General features: G+C 39.2%; 1 protein-coding gene across 26 annotated transcripts in view; it reads right to left on the reverse strand.

Moving 5' to 3' along the window:
- Positions 1–18757, reverse strand: part of TRDN (triadin) — a 630780-nt gene that overhangs the window by 560160 nt on the left and 51863 nt on the right. For 25 of the 26 annotated variants that reach the window (XR_010793132.1, XM_066606610.1, XM_066606533.1 and 22 more), the window contains exons 3-4: positions 12556–12597; positions 1461–1592 (exon numbers count right to left, since the gene is read on the reverse strand). Coding sequence is in view for 25 of the 26 variants with exons in the window: in XM_066606610.1 (XP_066462707.1) it covers positions 1461–1592; positions 12556–12597 (174 nt within the window). In the remaining variant the exon portion in view is untranslated. The remainder of the gene's footprint in view (positions 1–1460; positions 1593–12555; positions 12598–18757) is intronic. The other variant, XM_066606567.1, reaches the window with a different exon arrangement.

Raw genomic sequence — 18757 nt, forward strand, 5'->3', positions numbered from 1 at the left:
TGTGCTATACTGATGTGATGCCCAGAGGGGCACCTTCCTTGAATTTCATGAGGAGGTCATCAAGCCCCTAATATTTGGGGACCAGAAATGGGAGAGCCCAGTACATTCCTCCTCTGGTAGGAAAAGAAGGACCCAAAGAAGGTACAGAGTCTGTTATAAACAAAAGATAAGGAAGGACACCATTTATCATTGGGAAACCTGCCCCACACAACCTGGCCTGTACATAAAAAATTGCTTTAAAAAATGTGGAAACAAGCAGTGAGGAGTAACATAGTATGGTAGGCTGAAAAAAGACATATGTCCATCCAATGCAGCCTGTTTCCGCCCCACCTTGACCCCCAATGTTGATCCAGAGGAAGGCAAAAAAATCCCTGATGAGGCAGAAGCCAATCTGCCCCACCCTGAGGGAACAAATTCCAGGTCTGAGTGTCTCAGACTATTGAAGCACACTGTACAACTATACAATCTATAGGGTTGCTTTAATGGCACCTCTTAAAATATTATCTACAAATCATTACTCTTAAGTTGCTACAGCCTATTGTCAGAATCATGTGGCACACTGATTTTCCACTTTTGAACCATTGATGATCTATTGTGATCCCCGGAGACCTCCGCTAATTAGCTGTTCATCAGTACGGCACACTTGTGTACCAAGCCAATGTACTGCAGGAAACACACAGATTTTGTACAGTATGCAATGGCCCAGAACGGCATTGCAGGCAAAGTTCCCATTCAAATGAAGGTGAAACTATGGCTGCAAAATCACCCTAGGCTACAGCATAGTGTACAGATCTGTGTGTTTCCAGCACATATCAGATTTATACAATGGCAATGGTGAAGGGCTGCTTGGCACTGGACCTAGGGAGCGGACTGGCACTGATCAACTGTTGATATCCTATCTTAAGAATAGCCAATCAATAGATCAAAAGTGGAAAACAGCAAGGAATTGGTGAATATTTGTTATTGCTTTTCAAGTATTCTACAAAACACTTGTAATTTTTTGCGCAACATAATAACTGTTTTTCTGTAAAGTAGCCATTAGGTAAATCATAAAAAGTGATAGAACTTTAGCTTTGGCAGAGTAAGCACTTTTAGATTAACAAACTCAGCACTGCTGCATCTTTACACATACAAAACTGACTTTTCTAACCAAGAACAATACAATCCTCATATAATGTAAGGTAGACCATGCTTTGCATAATTATCACAAAGGATAATTATATTATATCCCTAGTATTTTCTGCTATTGCTATTTAACCTCACAATGGAAAAACTGAGGTTAAACACATAGCAGTTGATACTAGATACCTCTGGAAATTATACGATAAGACATGCTGGACTTTAGGCATATGAAGCACAGACTTGCCTCTGCCCAAATAGTGCATGCGGAAGAAAACTTCATACATTTAAGAAGGATATGCATGTGAATCAGCAACAGTGGTGCAGTATGCTATAGATACCTTTCCTCTCATCTTCGAATGATATGAAGTCAGACACAGTAGAGAAGATAACGTGTATCCAATCATAGGTATCATCCACAGCTTCATGTATGATTCTCACTGGGTCATTCCTCAGCTTGCTTATTGGTCCTCCTAAAAATATAAGTGAAAATCAACAGAAAGTAAAAATAATTAGTTTTTATTCTCAAACTCAATACATTTATCTCTGTATTGAAATAGTGTTCAAGGGACACCACAATAAAAAATGAGTTTGCTATTGTAAATATTCATTAGTACCAACTTATATACATATATATGTGTGTGTGTATTTATATATATATATATATATGCATTAAAAAAAAAAAAAAAAAAAAAAAATATATATATATATATATATATATTGCGGTAGTTGCGGCTCCATGCTGGAATTATGCAATAAAATAGTTATTTTAGGATCGTGAAATATTGTACTGAAGAACAGTGACATAACGATATGTGTGATAAATAGATTTTTGGGGGTAATAAATCTCTATAAAAGACAATACTCTAGGTTTATTTGCTGTCCCGTACAGATAACACGTTATTGATTCATTCTTCTGAAAAAAAGAAAGCACGTGACATTACAGAATGATAAACTGGAGAAGAATGTCTGCTACATTAGTATAAGTGTATGATGATCTAATACTTTGTTCCTGCACCTAACTTCATGCTAGATAATGGACTGTATCAACAGCTGTATAGTTCGTAGCAAACATAATGTCTTTGCTGATGTGCAAGTGGAGATTTCAGGCCATCCCTTCAGACTTCCTCAAGCAGGCTATGCTAGTCTTTGTACTTCTTCAATAAACCATAGCCAGAAGAGAGATTTATCAGTCATTTGTTAAGAACTCCAGTCTGTTTACCACCGATACTAACTGCAGTGTTGCATTAAATATGCCAAATATAAAAAGCTTTACATTCAAATAACCACTAATATCCAATTCAAGCAAGCCAATGCAAACAAGTAGATGCATAATCTCACTGCAAGAACAACCCTTTTAGGCCTCGGTCAGACGGGCGTTTTTTGCCGCGATTTGCGGATCGCATGACGGATGCGCATCCGCAAATCGCGTGACCGGGGCCAAAAAAATCGCCGGAAAAATCTGCTCCTAGCCGCGTTTCCTTTGAAACGGGCCCGATCTCAGGAGCGCTGTTCAGCCCATTGAATTCAATGGAGTCGGCAATACAGAAGACTCCATTGAAAGCAATGGGCTGCTGGCGAGTGCAGGATGAATTTTCGGGAAGGGCTTAAAAATATAAGCCCTTCCCTGAAAATCATCCAAAAATGTGTAAAAAGAAAAAAATATATATACTCACCTTGTCCGTGCAGCCGGAGTTCAGCCGCGGCCGGCCGGCAGTTCTCCTGAACTGCTCTGAGTAGTATTCAGCAGGCGGGGCAGCTCTCAGCTATTGAATGACAGCTGAGAGCAGCCCCTGATTGGTCCCTGCGTTGAGCCAATCAGAGGCAGCACTCACTCACCCATTCATGAATTCATGAATGGGTGTGAGTGAGAGCTGCGTCTGATTGGTGAGGGCTGTGACCAATCAGAGGCAGCCCATTTAGCAGGCGGGGATTTTAAATCCCCGCCTGCTGAATACTACACAGAGCAGTTCAGGAGAACTGCCGGCCGACCGCGGCTGAACTCCGGCTGCACGGACAAGGTGAGTATATATTTTGTTTCTTTTTACACATTTTTGGATGATTTTCAGGGAAGGGCTTATATATGTGTCCAATACCATTGCAAAGCAATGGTTTTATAAAATCGCCGATCGCGTGCGCAAGCGCAAATCGCGCAAAGAATCGCCCCTGTGACCAAGGCCTTACAGTACACATACGATATTAAAATATATTTTCCCATTTTTATTTTATTAACCACTGCAAACTACTTGGCTTCCTAATGAAAGCCTTCATTCTGAAGAATTCACTATCCTTGCCTATCTACCCTGCTAAATGGGAATAATTAAAAGTGGATACAAAGTTGTGCAAGCCTTAATAAAAAAATAAACTAAAATTAAAGCAATTCATGGTATTTAATGGATGTAAGGGAACTTAAAAAGTTTCTCCGATCAAGAAAATCAATTTTAGGCATTCAATGTTAATCAAGAGGTGTCTTTTATTAAAGAGGTTTTCTGCTCTATTTTCAATTGATGACCCTAGATACTTAGGCCATCAGTAGTCCATCAGATGATTGTCTGACCCCGATGCAGGAAGCTGAGCATCATCATCAGTAGGCAGGGGAGGAAGTGGGAGTGTTGGCTCCATTCCCATTGAAATCAATGACAGCGCCGCACAACTATTCCACTTCCTGCCCAGGAAAAGCTGTTAGAAAAAGGAACAGGAAGTGGACTAGCAGCATGGCGCTCCTATTGATTTCACTGGGAGTAAAGCTGGTGCTCTGACTTCTTCCCCGGTCCGCTGCACTGAAAACTCCTTTATCAAACACTGGCTACAAAGACACATCCATGCATTACATGGACAGAATTGATTTCAATAGACACCATATTATGTTGTATTCTTCTTGTAATGGTGCTGCAAGGGAACTAAATGCCTGCTGATGGCTTCATCCATAAATTAGCTAATCAGTAGGCTCCCAGCACTAGGATTCTATGAGAGACATTTATTAAGACTGGTGTTTCACCAGTGAATCTTAATAAACAACATGTTTGAAAAAAATGCAACTTCTTAACAATTCAGGTGCATTTCTGGCTTCCTATGCTCTTCGACTAACATGTATGTGCTAGTGTACATTTTCACTACAATAGGTGCAACCTACTGGCATGTTATATTGAATCTGACAGCCATGAGAGGCTACACTCTCCCAATAAGCTACAACCCCTTTACACGCCATTTCTCAAAAATGTCAAGAAAATGTTAAAGTCATAACTTTTGGTGCAGATATGGTATGTGGCAAAATTTTGCAACTTTTATATGCCAGTTTCTGATAAAACCACCCCATGTGCTCAGTTTATTTTTTTAAGGGGGCCTTCTAACGCTAAAGCTTTATTGAAAGTGAATATTCTACATATTCTACTATATGAGTGTGTTACAGGCTTTAGTACAATGGTAAAGCCTTAATAAAAACTATGCACTCACCAAACCATCCTATGTGAATATACTGCAATGTTTACTATATGAATCTTCTTCATCAATTATAGAACAGTTGTACAATGTAAGCATTTAGTAATAGGGATGAGCGAACGTGTCCGTTACGGACACATCCGCACCCGGACACCGGCTTTGCCGAACACTGCAGTGTTCGCGCGTAAGTGTCCGGGTGCCGCCGGGGGGCGGGGAGATGCGCGGCGGCGCGGGCGGCAGTAGCGGGGAACAGGGGGGAGCCCTCTCTCTCTCCCTCTCCCCCCCACTCCCCGCCGCACCCCCCCGCGCTGCCACGGCGGCCCCCGAACTTTTTCGCCCGAACACTGAAGTGTTCGCAAAGTTCGGTGTTCGGGCGAAAAAGGGGCGGAGCCGAACGTGTTCGCTCATCTCTATTTAGTAACCCAAATCATATCATCCAATCACTTACAGGTTATGCTATATTTTAATCTATCTAGATCTACGAATTCCCAGAATTTGGCAATGACAAATGGTTTCTTCTAAGTTTCATTGTAATTCTAATATGGAGGTTCTTTTTCATTTTAGAATGACAGTTTCATGCATGGCACAAAATGATCCATAAGTAACATTAATAAAGCAGTGAATTTTCCTTATGGCGGCTTGCTCCTAAATAATAGTCAACACTGACTTTCTTGACACTATATCATCATCCAGTGTTATGATTTATGTCCAAGCTCAAGCACACTTTGAAGTAAAACCATACACAAGCAACATGCAAAGATATTTAGGCCTCCTGCACAGGCAAAGCCAGATTCCCTGGGAGCAGCAGCGTCTGTGTGTACCTACTTACTTTTGTTTTCATCTGTACTGCCGATGGTCTACATGACTCGATATCGGACATGCGCAGTACAGATTTTTTGTAAAACTCCTGCCTAGCGATGATGCAGAATCCGCGACCTTTCAACGTCAATTGCAGAAGAGTCGCGGATTGGACTGCTTCCATTGACTTCAATGGAAGCCATCCGCGCAATAATGAAGCATGCTGCAATTTTTCCTCCACTTGCAGAAACCACAATTGGTTTCTCCAAGTGGGCAAGAAGAAACGATTTCCCATAGCATGCAATGGGCACTATTTGCTGTGTATCCATGGTGTGGACGCCCAGTGTGGATTCTGCAGCAAATACCCGCCCGTGAGCAAGAAGCCTTAGAATGATCCTTGCCCAGAAGGCTTTATGCTTTTTTCAAAGCATTACCAGCAGCACATTGGTGAAATCTTATGAGGACAAAGGGCATGCAAGGTAGGAATAGAAGGCAACAGCTGTGGTATAAGATGTACAGTAGTCATCATGAGAAGTGTTAGATAATGGCTTACACCCCAGGAAAGGAAACATTTTAGTTCTTGTCATTCAATTAAGCAACTATTTTTTGTACTCTTGTAGTATTCGGTGAACCACATATTTAGTGTGTGTTAGTATTACAAAGGACACCAGTGCTAAGAAAGGTGAGCTGTCTTGTGATGGACTTGCTAATGTTGTGTTCTGACAGCAGAATAAAAGTAACCTTTCAGCAACTAATGATTTAATTTATCAACACTGACCCAATTAGTGGGTGAAGGACCAATAAAGAAAGTAAACTTCTTGGAGTCCTAAGGAAAGAGTTTGAGGAAATGTCTACAGAATAACGAATACAGTCTATTTAATGATAAACTGTAATGTAGAGTAACATAAAGAGACTGAAATAAATGTACCCACTAGAAATACACGTGTAATTACAGTATATCAGACAGAATGAGTTCACCAAAATAACATCAGTGTAATGTGCTATTATCTCCAGGTGTAGGGTCATTTTTGGTGAATATACACTGTTAAATTAACAAATTGCATAAACAGTAGTAGGGCTTAAAAAGGCTATACTATGGCCAGACATTCCCCTCCCTGTATGTATTTTTATGAGAAATGGAACAAAGCTGATTTTGCACTGACAAGTTTTGTCTGAAGGTTGGTGCAGTGGGGTATTTGGATACTAAGTGACTTGTACAACTAGCAATTCCATAATGCTCCTGTGCTGCTCTAAAGGCAGACCACAGCTTGATGGCTTCAAGTACTACACTGCACACTGTGAAATTTACTCCAGGCTTATATGTTTGTTTTCAGAATTCTCCATATTATAAAAATTACCATTCTGAAAATAATAGATTAGACCAAATTTAAGGCTGTCCACCCTCAGGGCTGTTCTTGCTGCTACTTTGTTGTTTTGAATTTGCTGCTCTTCTTGGGCTTGGGAGGATTGGGCTCTGGGCTCTAGTTTGGTGACCTGGGGTGATTGGGCCCAGGGTTACTTTAGCATAGTTTATCATATAGTGAGATCTATGTATACAAGCAGCTTACCAGTGGTAGTTAATTTATCTGGTTACCCAAGAGTAGATCCTCACATATCTGTGGTACATCTAATCTAGTGGTTGGTCATTATTAGCACTTAAAGGGGTTGTCCCGCGCCGAAACGGGTTTTTTTTTTTTTCAACAGCCCCCCCGTTCGGCGCGAGACAAACCCGATGCAGGGACCTAAAAAAAAATCCGCACAGCGCTTACCTGAATCCCCGCGCTCCGGTGACTTCTTACTTACCGGCTGAAGATGGCCGCCGGGATCTTCTCCCTCGGTGGACCGCAGGGCTTCTGTGCGGTCCATTGCCGATTCCAGCCTCCTGATTGGCTGGAATCGGCACGTGACGGGGCGGAGCTACACGGAGCCGCTCTCCGGCACGAGCGGCCCCATTGAGAAAAGAAGAAGACCGGACTGCGCAAGCGCGTCTAATCCGGCGATTAGACGCTGAAAATTAGACGGCACCATGGAGACGAGGACGCTAGCAACGGAACAGGTAAGTGAATAACTTCTGATAACTTCTGTATGGCTCATAATTAATGCACAATGTACATTACAAAGTGCATTAATATAGCCATACAGAAGTGTATAGACCCACTTGCTGCCGCGGGACAACCCCTTTAACTTAAGATCTATAAGGTTCCTGATGAGGTTGGATATCTAACTGAAACACGTTAAACCATTTACATTGCTCATCAGATTCAATTTTAAGAATCATGTTAATAAGAACCATTTATGCTGCTCATCAGATTCAATTCTAAGATCATGTTCGTAAGATCCTAGATAAAGAACTGTTTCTTCTAGCTTCATCGAAGTCTGAAAGTATCAGTTTATTGCCCTAAAATAGGGTAGTTCTTTTTTAATAGCTCAACTAGGCACGCGGTTGATAGGCAGGAAGAGGGCATAAGAAAGTTGGTTATCGAGATCCCTTACATCTACCATACTAGATGCATCAGAACTGATTCCATCTAATTGATGCACCTATCTATACTGTTATAGTGCTTGTTGATATATTTGGCACTATCTCTATTGGGCACTCTAGATAGGAGTATAACTCTACCTCCTGGGGTGGTCATCCTACTGGGAGACTACTATAACCTGACTTTATGTATTCATTATTGGTTCTCCCAATGAGTGGGCACTTGTAGAGGCTCATTTTGAATGACCCCGGTTACTGACCTGGGGGATACCTTTTGTTTGTTTATATGTGATATCTATCTTTTTTATGGCCCATAGGTTTTAGTTTTAGATTATTAAAAGTTAAGTTTTAAGGGTGCTTATCTATGAAGGGTATGAGACTAAATTCAAGCCATGCTGTGTGTTTACTTTTGGCCACCGAACAAGCATATATATGGTACCAAACATTTGGAGTATGTAAAAAAAAGTTACACTGTTCACCTACTTTTATCCATTAAAGCCTATTAAAGACATTTCCCTTCATATGCAATGTTTTCTGAATTTATCCGAATTGACTTTAAATTTGCTGTGTGCAATTCCAGTTATACTATGTGCCATAGGTTGATTTGCCATACTATTTATTGCACATGGCTTTACAGAGAATAACAGCACTCTGTATACTTTGGGGCTTTTGTAACAAACTATTTGACAAACGTTCTTGTTGTCTATAGCAACCAGAGCTCAGGTTTCATTTCCAAGGATGCTCAAAGAAATTGAAAGCTGCACTTTGATTGGTTGCTATAGGCAACAGTGACACTTTGTAAGACAATTTTGATACATGAGGCCCTTTGTGTATACATGAACAGCTGTTTGTTGGTGATTATCTACGCTGTCTGTAAACCCAAGGTAAAACAGCTGCTTACAACAGATGTCACTTGTACAAACAGCGGCAAGCTGTACACTCTGCAGGAATTAGTAGATCTTTATTTAAGGAAGATTTAACAATATTAGACCTTATGCATCAAATTAGGTTAAGAGATAAGTAGCCTAATAGCAAGAAGATGGAACCTAAAATCTGATTGGCTATTATGAAGAAAAAGGCTACTGTTTCTGTGAGTCTTAATGCATGAGCCTCAATAGATATTTTCCAAGACTGTAACACTGATGGCCTATCTTTAAGATAGGACATCTATACCTGCCTAACCTGTCCAGGTTTGACTCCCACCATCCAACTGATCATCGGGATGAAGAGTGAGTGTAAGTGTGGCAACCTCTTCAGTTGTTTACAATGCACAGTGCCTTACATTCTATTATGGCTGTGCCTGGTGCTGCAGTTTAATTTATTACAAACTGCAATATACCTTTTTTACAGACCTCATTAGTGGACTTTAAACCTGCACATACATCTTTTTAAGACGGTGGCTTGACTGACTACTGACAGCCAGACTCCTGCTCTAACAGCCAGAAACAGAGAAACCTCAGATCCTGGCAGTTTAACCCCTTACATGTCAGAATCAATAGTAACTGCAGCATCTAAGCAGATGACAGGGGGAGGGGGGCTCCTTCTGTCATCATCATCACCCTGTAATGTGATCGCAAAGTACCAATGAGTTCCCATGGCAGCTGTAAGCCTGACAAAGGCCTCCATGTTTGCCATGTAACTCGGCCTATTAGGCCTTGCCTCCAATAGAGTCTAATAGGCTGCTGTTATAGGCTTAGTACAGTTCACTACATAAGTAATGTAGTGTACTATTCTAGAGATCGAACAATCACATCTAAAAGTCCCCTTCAGGGACTAAAAAAATCGAAAAAAATATTTTTAAAAAATATGCATTTTTTCCCACAAAACATGTTTTTAATGGATAAACTACCAAATTTTTTTTAAAGAAAGCAACATATAATAGGTATAACCACATAGCAACAGACAATGAAAATAGTTTGTTATTTATCTCACTTGGTAAAGGTCATAAAAATAGTTTAGGAAAGTAATACCGTAATTGTTATTTTTCCTTTGTTTGTCTCTCAAAAAATGCAATGAAAAGCAATTGAGAAGTCACATGTACCTCAAACTTGCACCAATAAGAACTACATCTCTTCCCACCAAAAGCAAGCCCTCATAGAGCCCAGAAAAATAAAAGTGTTACGTCTCAGAATGCGGCGATGCAGATTCAATTGTTTTTCTTTGAAAAATGTTCTTATTGTGCAAAAGCAGTAAAAATATGTTTCAAAATCTATATAAACTTGGTACCGCAGTAATTATCATAGATCTACATAAGAAAATTTTCATGTTATTATCATGTTATTTTTACCGAATGGTGAATGCTGTAAAAACAAAACCCAAAAACAATGGCAGAATTTCTTTTTCCATCTCTCCGGAAAAAAATGTAAATAAAGTTATACAGCACTTTAAATGTACCCCAGAGGGGTACAATTAAATAAAATAGCTTGTCCCCCCCCCAAAAAAAATATGCCCTTATATGGCTATGTCAACGAGTTATGTCTCTTGCAATTTGATGATAAAAATCACTTGGCCCTTAAGACACAAAATTAGCTGGTCTCTAAGGGGTTAATGCACGTCAGTCTCATTCAAATGAATACATTTTGCATTAGTATCAAGCACTGAAACAGTTGCATGTATTCTCTACACATGGTGAACATTTAGGCCTCCTTCACATGAGTGACAAAGTCGCTTCGCTATAATTCTACAAATCACATGTATGTGAAGCCCATGCTTTGCTATGGGTTAATTCACACATGCGATGTTTTGTAGCATGTGAAATCCCAACACAAAAACCTTGCGGGTCCCGCAATATGCACGCGACTCGTGTGGTTTTGTAGCCCATGTTTTCCTATGCAGTCTTTCTCTCTGTTGCATCACATAGCACAAAAATGCAATTTTCGTGTGGTGCAATGCAACTTTGACAGTAGGAAATGCTACTATCAAAGCCCTAATCTAAGCCCTGGCTGCAGGAAAAAATAAAAATAACAGTATACATCACCTTAGAAGCGCTGTCAGCCCGGCCACATCTTTTCCCTTTTCCCTTGTTCATCTCTTCTTCCTAGGGACTGAAAAATCCCTGCCTCCTAGAAGCACTGCCTCTGATTGGCTGACACTTAGCTAATCACAGCCATCACTCGATGAACCAATCCCAGTCATTCATTGAGTGATAGCTCTGATTGGCTATGTGTCAGCCAATCACAGCCAGCACTTCCAGGAGGCAGTGATTGTTCAATTCCCAGCCAGAAGAAGAAGATCAGTGTCGGGGACCAGGAAGAAGCTGCAGCAGTGCTGGGCAGTGCTTCTAGGTAAAGTATATATATTTTTTTTTATTTCTGCAGTTAGGACTTATTTTCAAGCCCCCTTCCCCCCTGAAAATCCTTGTATGTGGTGCTTTGTAAAGCCACATGCGACTTTGTAGCACTACAAAATCGTGGTATTGCTGCGAGGAGACACAGTGATATCACACAGTGATACCGTGTCACCCGTGTGAAGGAAGCCTCAAACAGAACTGATGATGACTAGAACATATGATCTGCAGGGGTGCTATAAGTTCAATGCGGTATCCTATAGATAGGCCATCAATACTATTGTTCTTGAGAATTAAATTGTCCTTTAAAATGGTTTCTTCTATAGATGTGTCCTTCTCTACCTATTCTCTTGGCTCAAGATATTCTAAAATGAGTGACACAACAGGACGAGCTTTGAAAAAAAAAAAACGTTTGTGTCACTCACAACACCAACAGAGTAACACAAAAGTTTTTTTTTCAAAGCAGATCATTTTGTGCCACTCATGCCCTGGATATCTTGAACCAAGAGCAAAGGTAAGAAAGGACACATCTGATAGGAAAGCTGAGAAAGGTCTGTAGGCTGGGCTGGCCCTGTTTTTTTTAATCTTATATTGTTCTTGTTTATGTTTTCTATAAATGGTATACACCCTCCCCATGTAATATACAGTTCTGAAAAGTATGCTATACATAATTAGCTTTTGGGAGCTGTATAGCATTCTGCACAGATTGGAGCATCCAATGTCAGTTGTGAGGCGTCAATAAATTAAACTGCTTATTACAAAAAACTGAGGAATACTGTATTTTGGACTAATGCACTTAGCCATATTATCTCCTATTGTGTCATAATTAGGCACTCATCGACCTTCACAGGGTCATACTGAACCTTCATAGTCCTTTGGTTTCATACAAAGACAAACAGAGTTTTATTTTCTCTAATTCATCTGGAATCCATTAGCAAAAAACACATCAATGTTGTAATAGCCCTTACAGAAAATGCTAGGACAATAAAGTCTTAAGTCACTAGAAGAAGGAGGACCCCCTTAAATAAATATATGAGTCATAGGGTAGATTATCACAGCTGCTGTCCAAGTCACAAATGGTGACCTGGGCATATTCTATTTCTGCAATCGTGGATTACAATCTGGCAATATAAGTCTAACAAGTAACTCAAGCACTGACAGCATTTCTTCTCTTGTACAATGTTAGTACTTTACTTAGAAAACACTGATCCTCTGATTACCAATTTGCACAACTAATTACTTTTTGAGTTTTGGAAAAAACGAAAAAGTTTTTATTTTGCATAGCTGAGCTATTAGTTAATGCACACGACACGTCATTAGTATCTGAAATCAGTATGTCTATGCATTGTGCATTCAGCACATAGACAGTTTCAGACACAAGTGTAAAACACAAATGGTTAATAGAACAGAAACACTGCAGGCAGAACTTCTTTACCAGATGGTAAACAGGGGTCATCACAGTACTGGGAATAGGTGTCTATTGATGATGGTGGCAGGAGCATTCATGGAGATGATGATATTGGAAAAATAAAGGAAACATGTTAGCACTTTGCTTTGAAAATTGTATTTATGTAGAATATTGGGTATGCATTGAGCACTTGTGTATCTAGTGAACTAGTTATCATCATCAGATACCAACTGCAATGTATGGGAGATGCAGTATTCACCATTCATTATCTAGAGGTTGTCCTATCTACTCTAAAATATGAAAGCTCCAGTGTAAAGGTTTCCCAATATTTTGCAAAACTACAGCATATGGCTGAACCAAGCAAATAGTCAATACTCTGCTTTGAATTCTGTGGTCCACCACTAGACTTTGTTTACTAGGCTGCAGCAAAGATATTCCCATGGGACCACAGCATCTATTCACTGAATGTTGCAACCTAGTAAATTGAATGACTATTAGGGGACCACATATTGCACGGCAATACCCGAAAAAATACATTATCATTTAATTTAATACATGGTATATACTAAAGTATTTGTTGTAGAGTGAAACAGATCACTTCCAGTACATCGCCTTTTAAAAACAAAGCTGATGATCTGGACCATTATTTTCCTGTGACAGATTTTAGAACCCGAATATTTTTTGTATGATGGCCCCTTCTGTGAGTGAACCATCCTACTAACAGACTAGTTTTCACCATAATTTTTGGTGGTGATCTCAAAAAATTCAATAATTCAAATTATTGTTATTATTTTACATTACTATGGCCAAGATAGTCTGGCAATTCTTATGGTCCAGCCCTTCAAAACTGTCCTACAACACGATGTGTCATAAGTTCTAAGTGTGAGATGAAAACTGTACAGTTTCCTTTTTTGATTGTTTCTTTTTTGTGCCTCTCAATTGTTCTTGGGTTATATTTTGTTCTGGTAATTTTTCATGCTTTAAGAGCTCATGCACTTCAGCATGGAGCCTATATGGCTGCTGAATGGAGGCCAAGCAACTCTTTAGTATGGAGACGCATACCCAACATGCACAGCTGTACAGGCTTCATCAGGCACTTTATATATGAAGATATGTTTTGTCAGAAGAAATACGTCTAGGGGAGAATACATACATAGTCCAATAGAACATGCCATAGAAAAACTAAACTTGCTGCCCATAGCAACCAATGAAAGATCCCTTTAATTTTTTTTAAACATTGAATTTTTTAAACAAGATGCAAAAATGCCAACAAGGTTGTAGTCAATTTATGCACAAACATTGGTTGTATCAATGGCAACATTGCAGTTAGTTCATCAAAGACCACAGAGTGGTATCAATATTGGGCACTTGTAGCGTACATTGCAACATTTTATGAGTACGAAACAAAAAAGGGGGTGAGGATAGGGATACAGTATTTCTGTATAATCTGACAAATATATTATACAAGCCGCTGCAGACTAGTGCAAAATCCTAAAGAAATAAGGAAAGAAGTTTAAACTGTTACAGACAAATGTAAGAAATATGCATGCATGTTCAGGGAGATGGAATGATAGTGAAAACAATTACATACTATAATTCCCATAGTCAAAACATTGAGCCCAAATTTGGTGGAATTTGACTTTGTTACAAAGTTTACTGACACCTGCTGTTTCATCATGTAACCAAATTGCATGTCACTAGTGAACTAGTGAAATATGGAGAAATTTTGTATCCCTCCAAATTCTTACTATAATAGAACTACAGTCAAATTGTGGAAAATTAGGTAGATGTTTTTGGTGTGAAGGTAGTCCAAGCCCAAGGAGAGGAGTGCCATAGCAGGACACCATGCTATCTCAAATCCTATGAACTTTTATATTAGCAGTTTAATGCAACCCCAAAAGTGGTGATTCATGAAACAATGCCCCTATATATGAATAAGTGAACCCTCTACTAGACCACCTCTCCAGCATATATTGGAAAAATTGGATAGGATGGTGTGAGGTACCAAGACTTTATGATTTAGATTACAAATGAAACTCTACTGGTGGCTAGTAAATCTGGTTTAAAAGTCTTTTTCCCATCTGGAAACAAATTTTGAGTCATATGGGAATATATCATCTTGTAAGGCTTGTAAGACTTGACAAAGGCTGCGGCGACAGCCGAAACGTTGGCATCAAGCCCTGGCGTGGCTTTAATAAAGATGGAATTCTTTATTAGAATTCTCCTGAAAATGCTGGGTCTGATTAGTCACAGGGCTCAGCCACTCAGAGGCAGTGCTCAGCCATTCATTGAAGTATATTTAGATTTCAAGCCCTTCCCCCAAAATCACTGCAGGGGTTGCCTGTATCCCATTGCATTCAATGGGGTGGCAGTAGCGCTGGCTCCATTGACAGCAATGGAAACAGAGCTTCGGTCACGCACATTTTGAACATCTGACTGAGACCTTAGACTGCCCTGGGAAAATTAAAGCTGCATTGTGATTGGCTTCTGCTAGCAACACAGACAATCCTGTTAGTTTTAATGATAAGGCCCACTATATTTTTGTAATTATTGTATTATTCTATGTGGTCTACATGCCTATCTTTATCATTACCCTTTTTTCCCCTCTTCTTTAATTAAGTCTTGTAAGGACTGAACACCTGACAGTTCTAAACAGACACTGGATTAGGGTGAGTTTACTGTAATAAGATTTATAAACTTACCTGTACAACATAAAGAAATATCTACCAACAATCTAGCCATGACTTATATGCGTTTCTTAAGTACCAATCAGATTTTTACAGCTTAACAGCGCAATAAGAAAGTATTGATATTCTTTAAAGCAGTTACCGTGAAAATGCACAGCATACTTTAAACATGTTTGGTGGGCAATTTACTTTAAGTGGCTAACACTCAATTTCTCACCTTCTTTCCAAAAGACTGTAATTTAATTAAGGTTTTCTTAGTACAGAGGCTTAAATAAAAAAAAAAAATAGCAATACCACAAAGAAGTTTGAAAACCCAGATATGGTCATCACTTAAAATACTGGTAGAAGTTAATAGAGTGAATACAAAAATGATCAGCAGGAGTTCACAAAACAATTTACCATATTAAAATGAGAGATGAAGAATGAATTTAAAATTTGTGCACTCCTGTGGATAATAAAGAAATATTGTTTTGTAAGCAATGGACATATTATAGAACTCTTGTTTGGAAGAACTACATCATTGCATAAATCTAATAATCTAAAAATAATGATTTTTTTTTTTAAAACATAAAAATCCTATTTGAGCCTCTGCTTGTTATTTAGTAATGTAAATAATAAATGTTATATTATAGACATCACAAGTTAAGGCATAAGGAGGTATGGATCTTCCAAGTCATACGTCTTGGCAATCTTCTATGGCTGCAATATTTAAGAACAGGCAGAATTCTTAAAGGGACAATTGATATTGATATATTGCATTATAGATTGGAGCTCCTTTGCTTGGGATCATAAAATCATAGTATGGTAGAGTTGGAAGGGTCATCTGTTCAGTGCAGGATTCACAAAATCATCCCAGACAGATATTTGTCCAGCCTTTGTTTGAAGACTTCCATTGAATGAGAACTCACCACCTCCCGTGGTAACCTGTTCCATTCACTGTCAGAAAGTTTTTTCTAATATCTAATTTGTGTCTCCTCTCCCTTTCAGTTTCATCCCATTGCTTCTAATCTTTCCTTGTGCAGATGAGAATAGGGCTGATCCCTCTGAACTGTGACAGCCTTTCAGATATTTGTAGACTGCAATTAAGTCTCCTCTCAGACTTCTTTTTTGCAAGCTAATCACGCCCAGATCCTTTAACTGTTCCTCATAGGACATGATTTGCAAACCGCTCACCATCTTGGTAACTCTTCTCTGAACTTGCTCCAGTTTGTTTATGTCTTTTTTAAAGTGGGATGCCCAGAACTGGACCCAGTATTCCAGATGAGGTCTGACTAAGGAAGAGTAGAGGGGGATAATGACCTCACGTGATCTAGACTCTATATGCTTCTCCTAATACATGACAGAATTGTGTTTCCCGTTTTGGCTGCTGCATCACATTGTTGACTCATGTTCAGTCTATGATCTATTAGTATAGCCAAGTGTTTTTCACATGTGCTGTTTAGCCCCAATCTTTCCATTCTGTATGTGCTTTCTTCAGTTTTCTTGCCCAGATATAGGACTTTGCATTTCTTCTTTTTAAATACCATTCTGTTAGTCATCACCCTCTGTTCAAGCTTTTCTAGATCTTTCTGAATACTCTCTCTCTTTCCTAGTGTTAGCTATCTCTCCTAGCTTTGTGTCTTCAACAAATTTCATCAGTTGGCCATTAATTCCCTCCTTCAGATCATTTATAAAAATGTTGAGCAAGACTGGTCCTAGGACAGAGCCTTGTGGCACCCCACTTGATACATTCTTCCACTTGGATGTGCAGCCATTTATGACCACTTTTTGCGTTGGATCACTCAGCCACTTGTGAATCCACCTAACAGTTGTCTTGTCAATCCCATATTTGGTAATTTTTTCAATAAGTATAGTATAAGATACTATATGTCAAATGCTTAACTAAAGTCAAGAAAAACTACATCTACCGCATTTCCCTGATCAACCCAGTCAGTGATACTATCATAGTAGGAAATTAAATTAGTCTGGCTTGACTTGTTTGTTACAAACCCATGCTGGCTCTGGTTAATTACTCCATTTTGATCCAAGTACTTGCATACATGCTGTTTAATAATTTGTTTAAAGATCTTTCTTGGTATAGAAGTCAGGATAACAGGCCTGTAGGTTCCTGGATCCACCTTCTTCCCTTCTTTGAAGATAGGGAGAACATTTGCCCTTTTCTGATCTTCTCGGACTTCTCTTGTTCTCCAGGAATTTTCAAAGATTATGGCGAGTGGTTCAGCAATTACCTCGGCCACTTCCTTTAGTATCCTAGGATGTAATTCATCTGGACATGGAGACTTGAATTCATTTAAGTTAGCTATGTGTTCACTCACCATTTCTCTTCTTATAGATAGTCTGCATTCTTTTATTCCCCCAACAGCACAGGGAAGATCAGTTGATGTTCCATCTACTTCCTCAGAAAAAAACAGATGCAAAATAGGAATTTAAAAGTTCAGTCTTCTCAACATCATTCTTAACCAATTCACCATTTTCATCTTGTAAGCATCCAATAGCATCTTTACATTTCTTTTGCTTTTGGCATACCCCCAAATCCTTTTTTATTGCTTTTGGCCTCTATTGCAAGCCTCAATCCATTATTAGCTTTTCTGACACTTGCCCTACAGTTTTTTGCAGACCGCATTATATTCTTCTTTAGGTATTCCCGCTCTTTCAATTTGCTAAACATATTTTTCTTACTTTTTAACATGTGTGCAAGTGCTGCGTTCATCCATCCTGATCTCTTTAAATGCTTCCCATTCTTCCTTCTTTTAGGGATTGTAAAGGATTGTACTTTGAAAATATCATTTTGCAATATTTCTCAACCTTCTTGGACGTCCTTAAGAACATCCAGCCATTGGATTCTTCCTACCCTCTTTCTAAGTTCAATAATTTGCCTTTCTGAAATCCAACCGTGAGGTCTGAGTTTTCTCAGGTCTTGCTCCCCTTTGTATCCAAAATTCAAGGATAGCATGATCACTGCCTCCTAATGACCCAGCCACCCTTACTTGTTCAACCATTTCTCCCTGTGGGTACGAATTAGGTCCAAGATAGCAGATTTCCTTGTTTTCTCTTCTATCTTTGGTAGATAAAGTTGTCATCAAGAGCGGATAAGAATTTGTTGGATACATTACTTTTGCCTGAGAGAGATTCCCAACAAATGTCTGGATAGTTAAAATCTCCCATAATCACTATGTCATGCTTTTTTGAGAGCTTGGCCATCTGATGTAGAAAGAGTTCATCAATATCTTCTGCTTGTCCAGGTGGCCTATAGTAAATGCCTACAATGGTGTCCTTTCTGTTGTTCTCTCCTTGTATTCTTACCCAAACCGTTTCTACAGAACTACAATTCTTTGAAGCTCGAATCTCTGTGCAGAGGAATGTTTTCCTAACATACAATATCCCTCCTTCCCTTTTTTTAGGTCTGTTTCATATAAATAAGTTGTATCCTTCAAGCCTTGTATTCCAATCATGTGTATCATCCCACCAAGTTTCTGTGATGTCTATGACATCATATTTCTCTTCTTGTGTTTGGAGCTCCAATTCTCCTTGTTTGTTTCCCA

This window comes from Eleutherodactylus coqui, chromosome 1 (assembly GCF_035609145.1).
Source record: "Eleutherodactylus coqui strain aEleCoq1 chromosome 1, aEleCoq1.hap1, whole genome shotgun sequence".
NCBI lineage: Eukaryota > Metazoa > Chordata > Amphibia > Anura > Eleutherodactylidae > Eleutherodactylus > Eleutherodactylus coqui.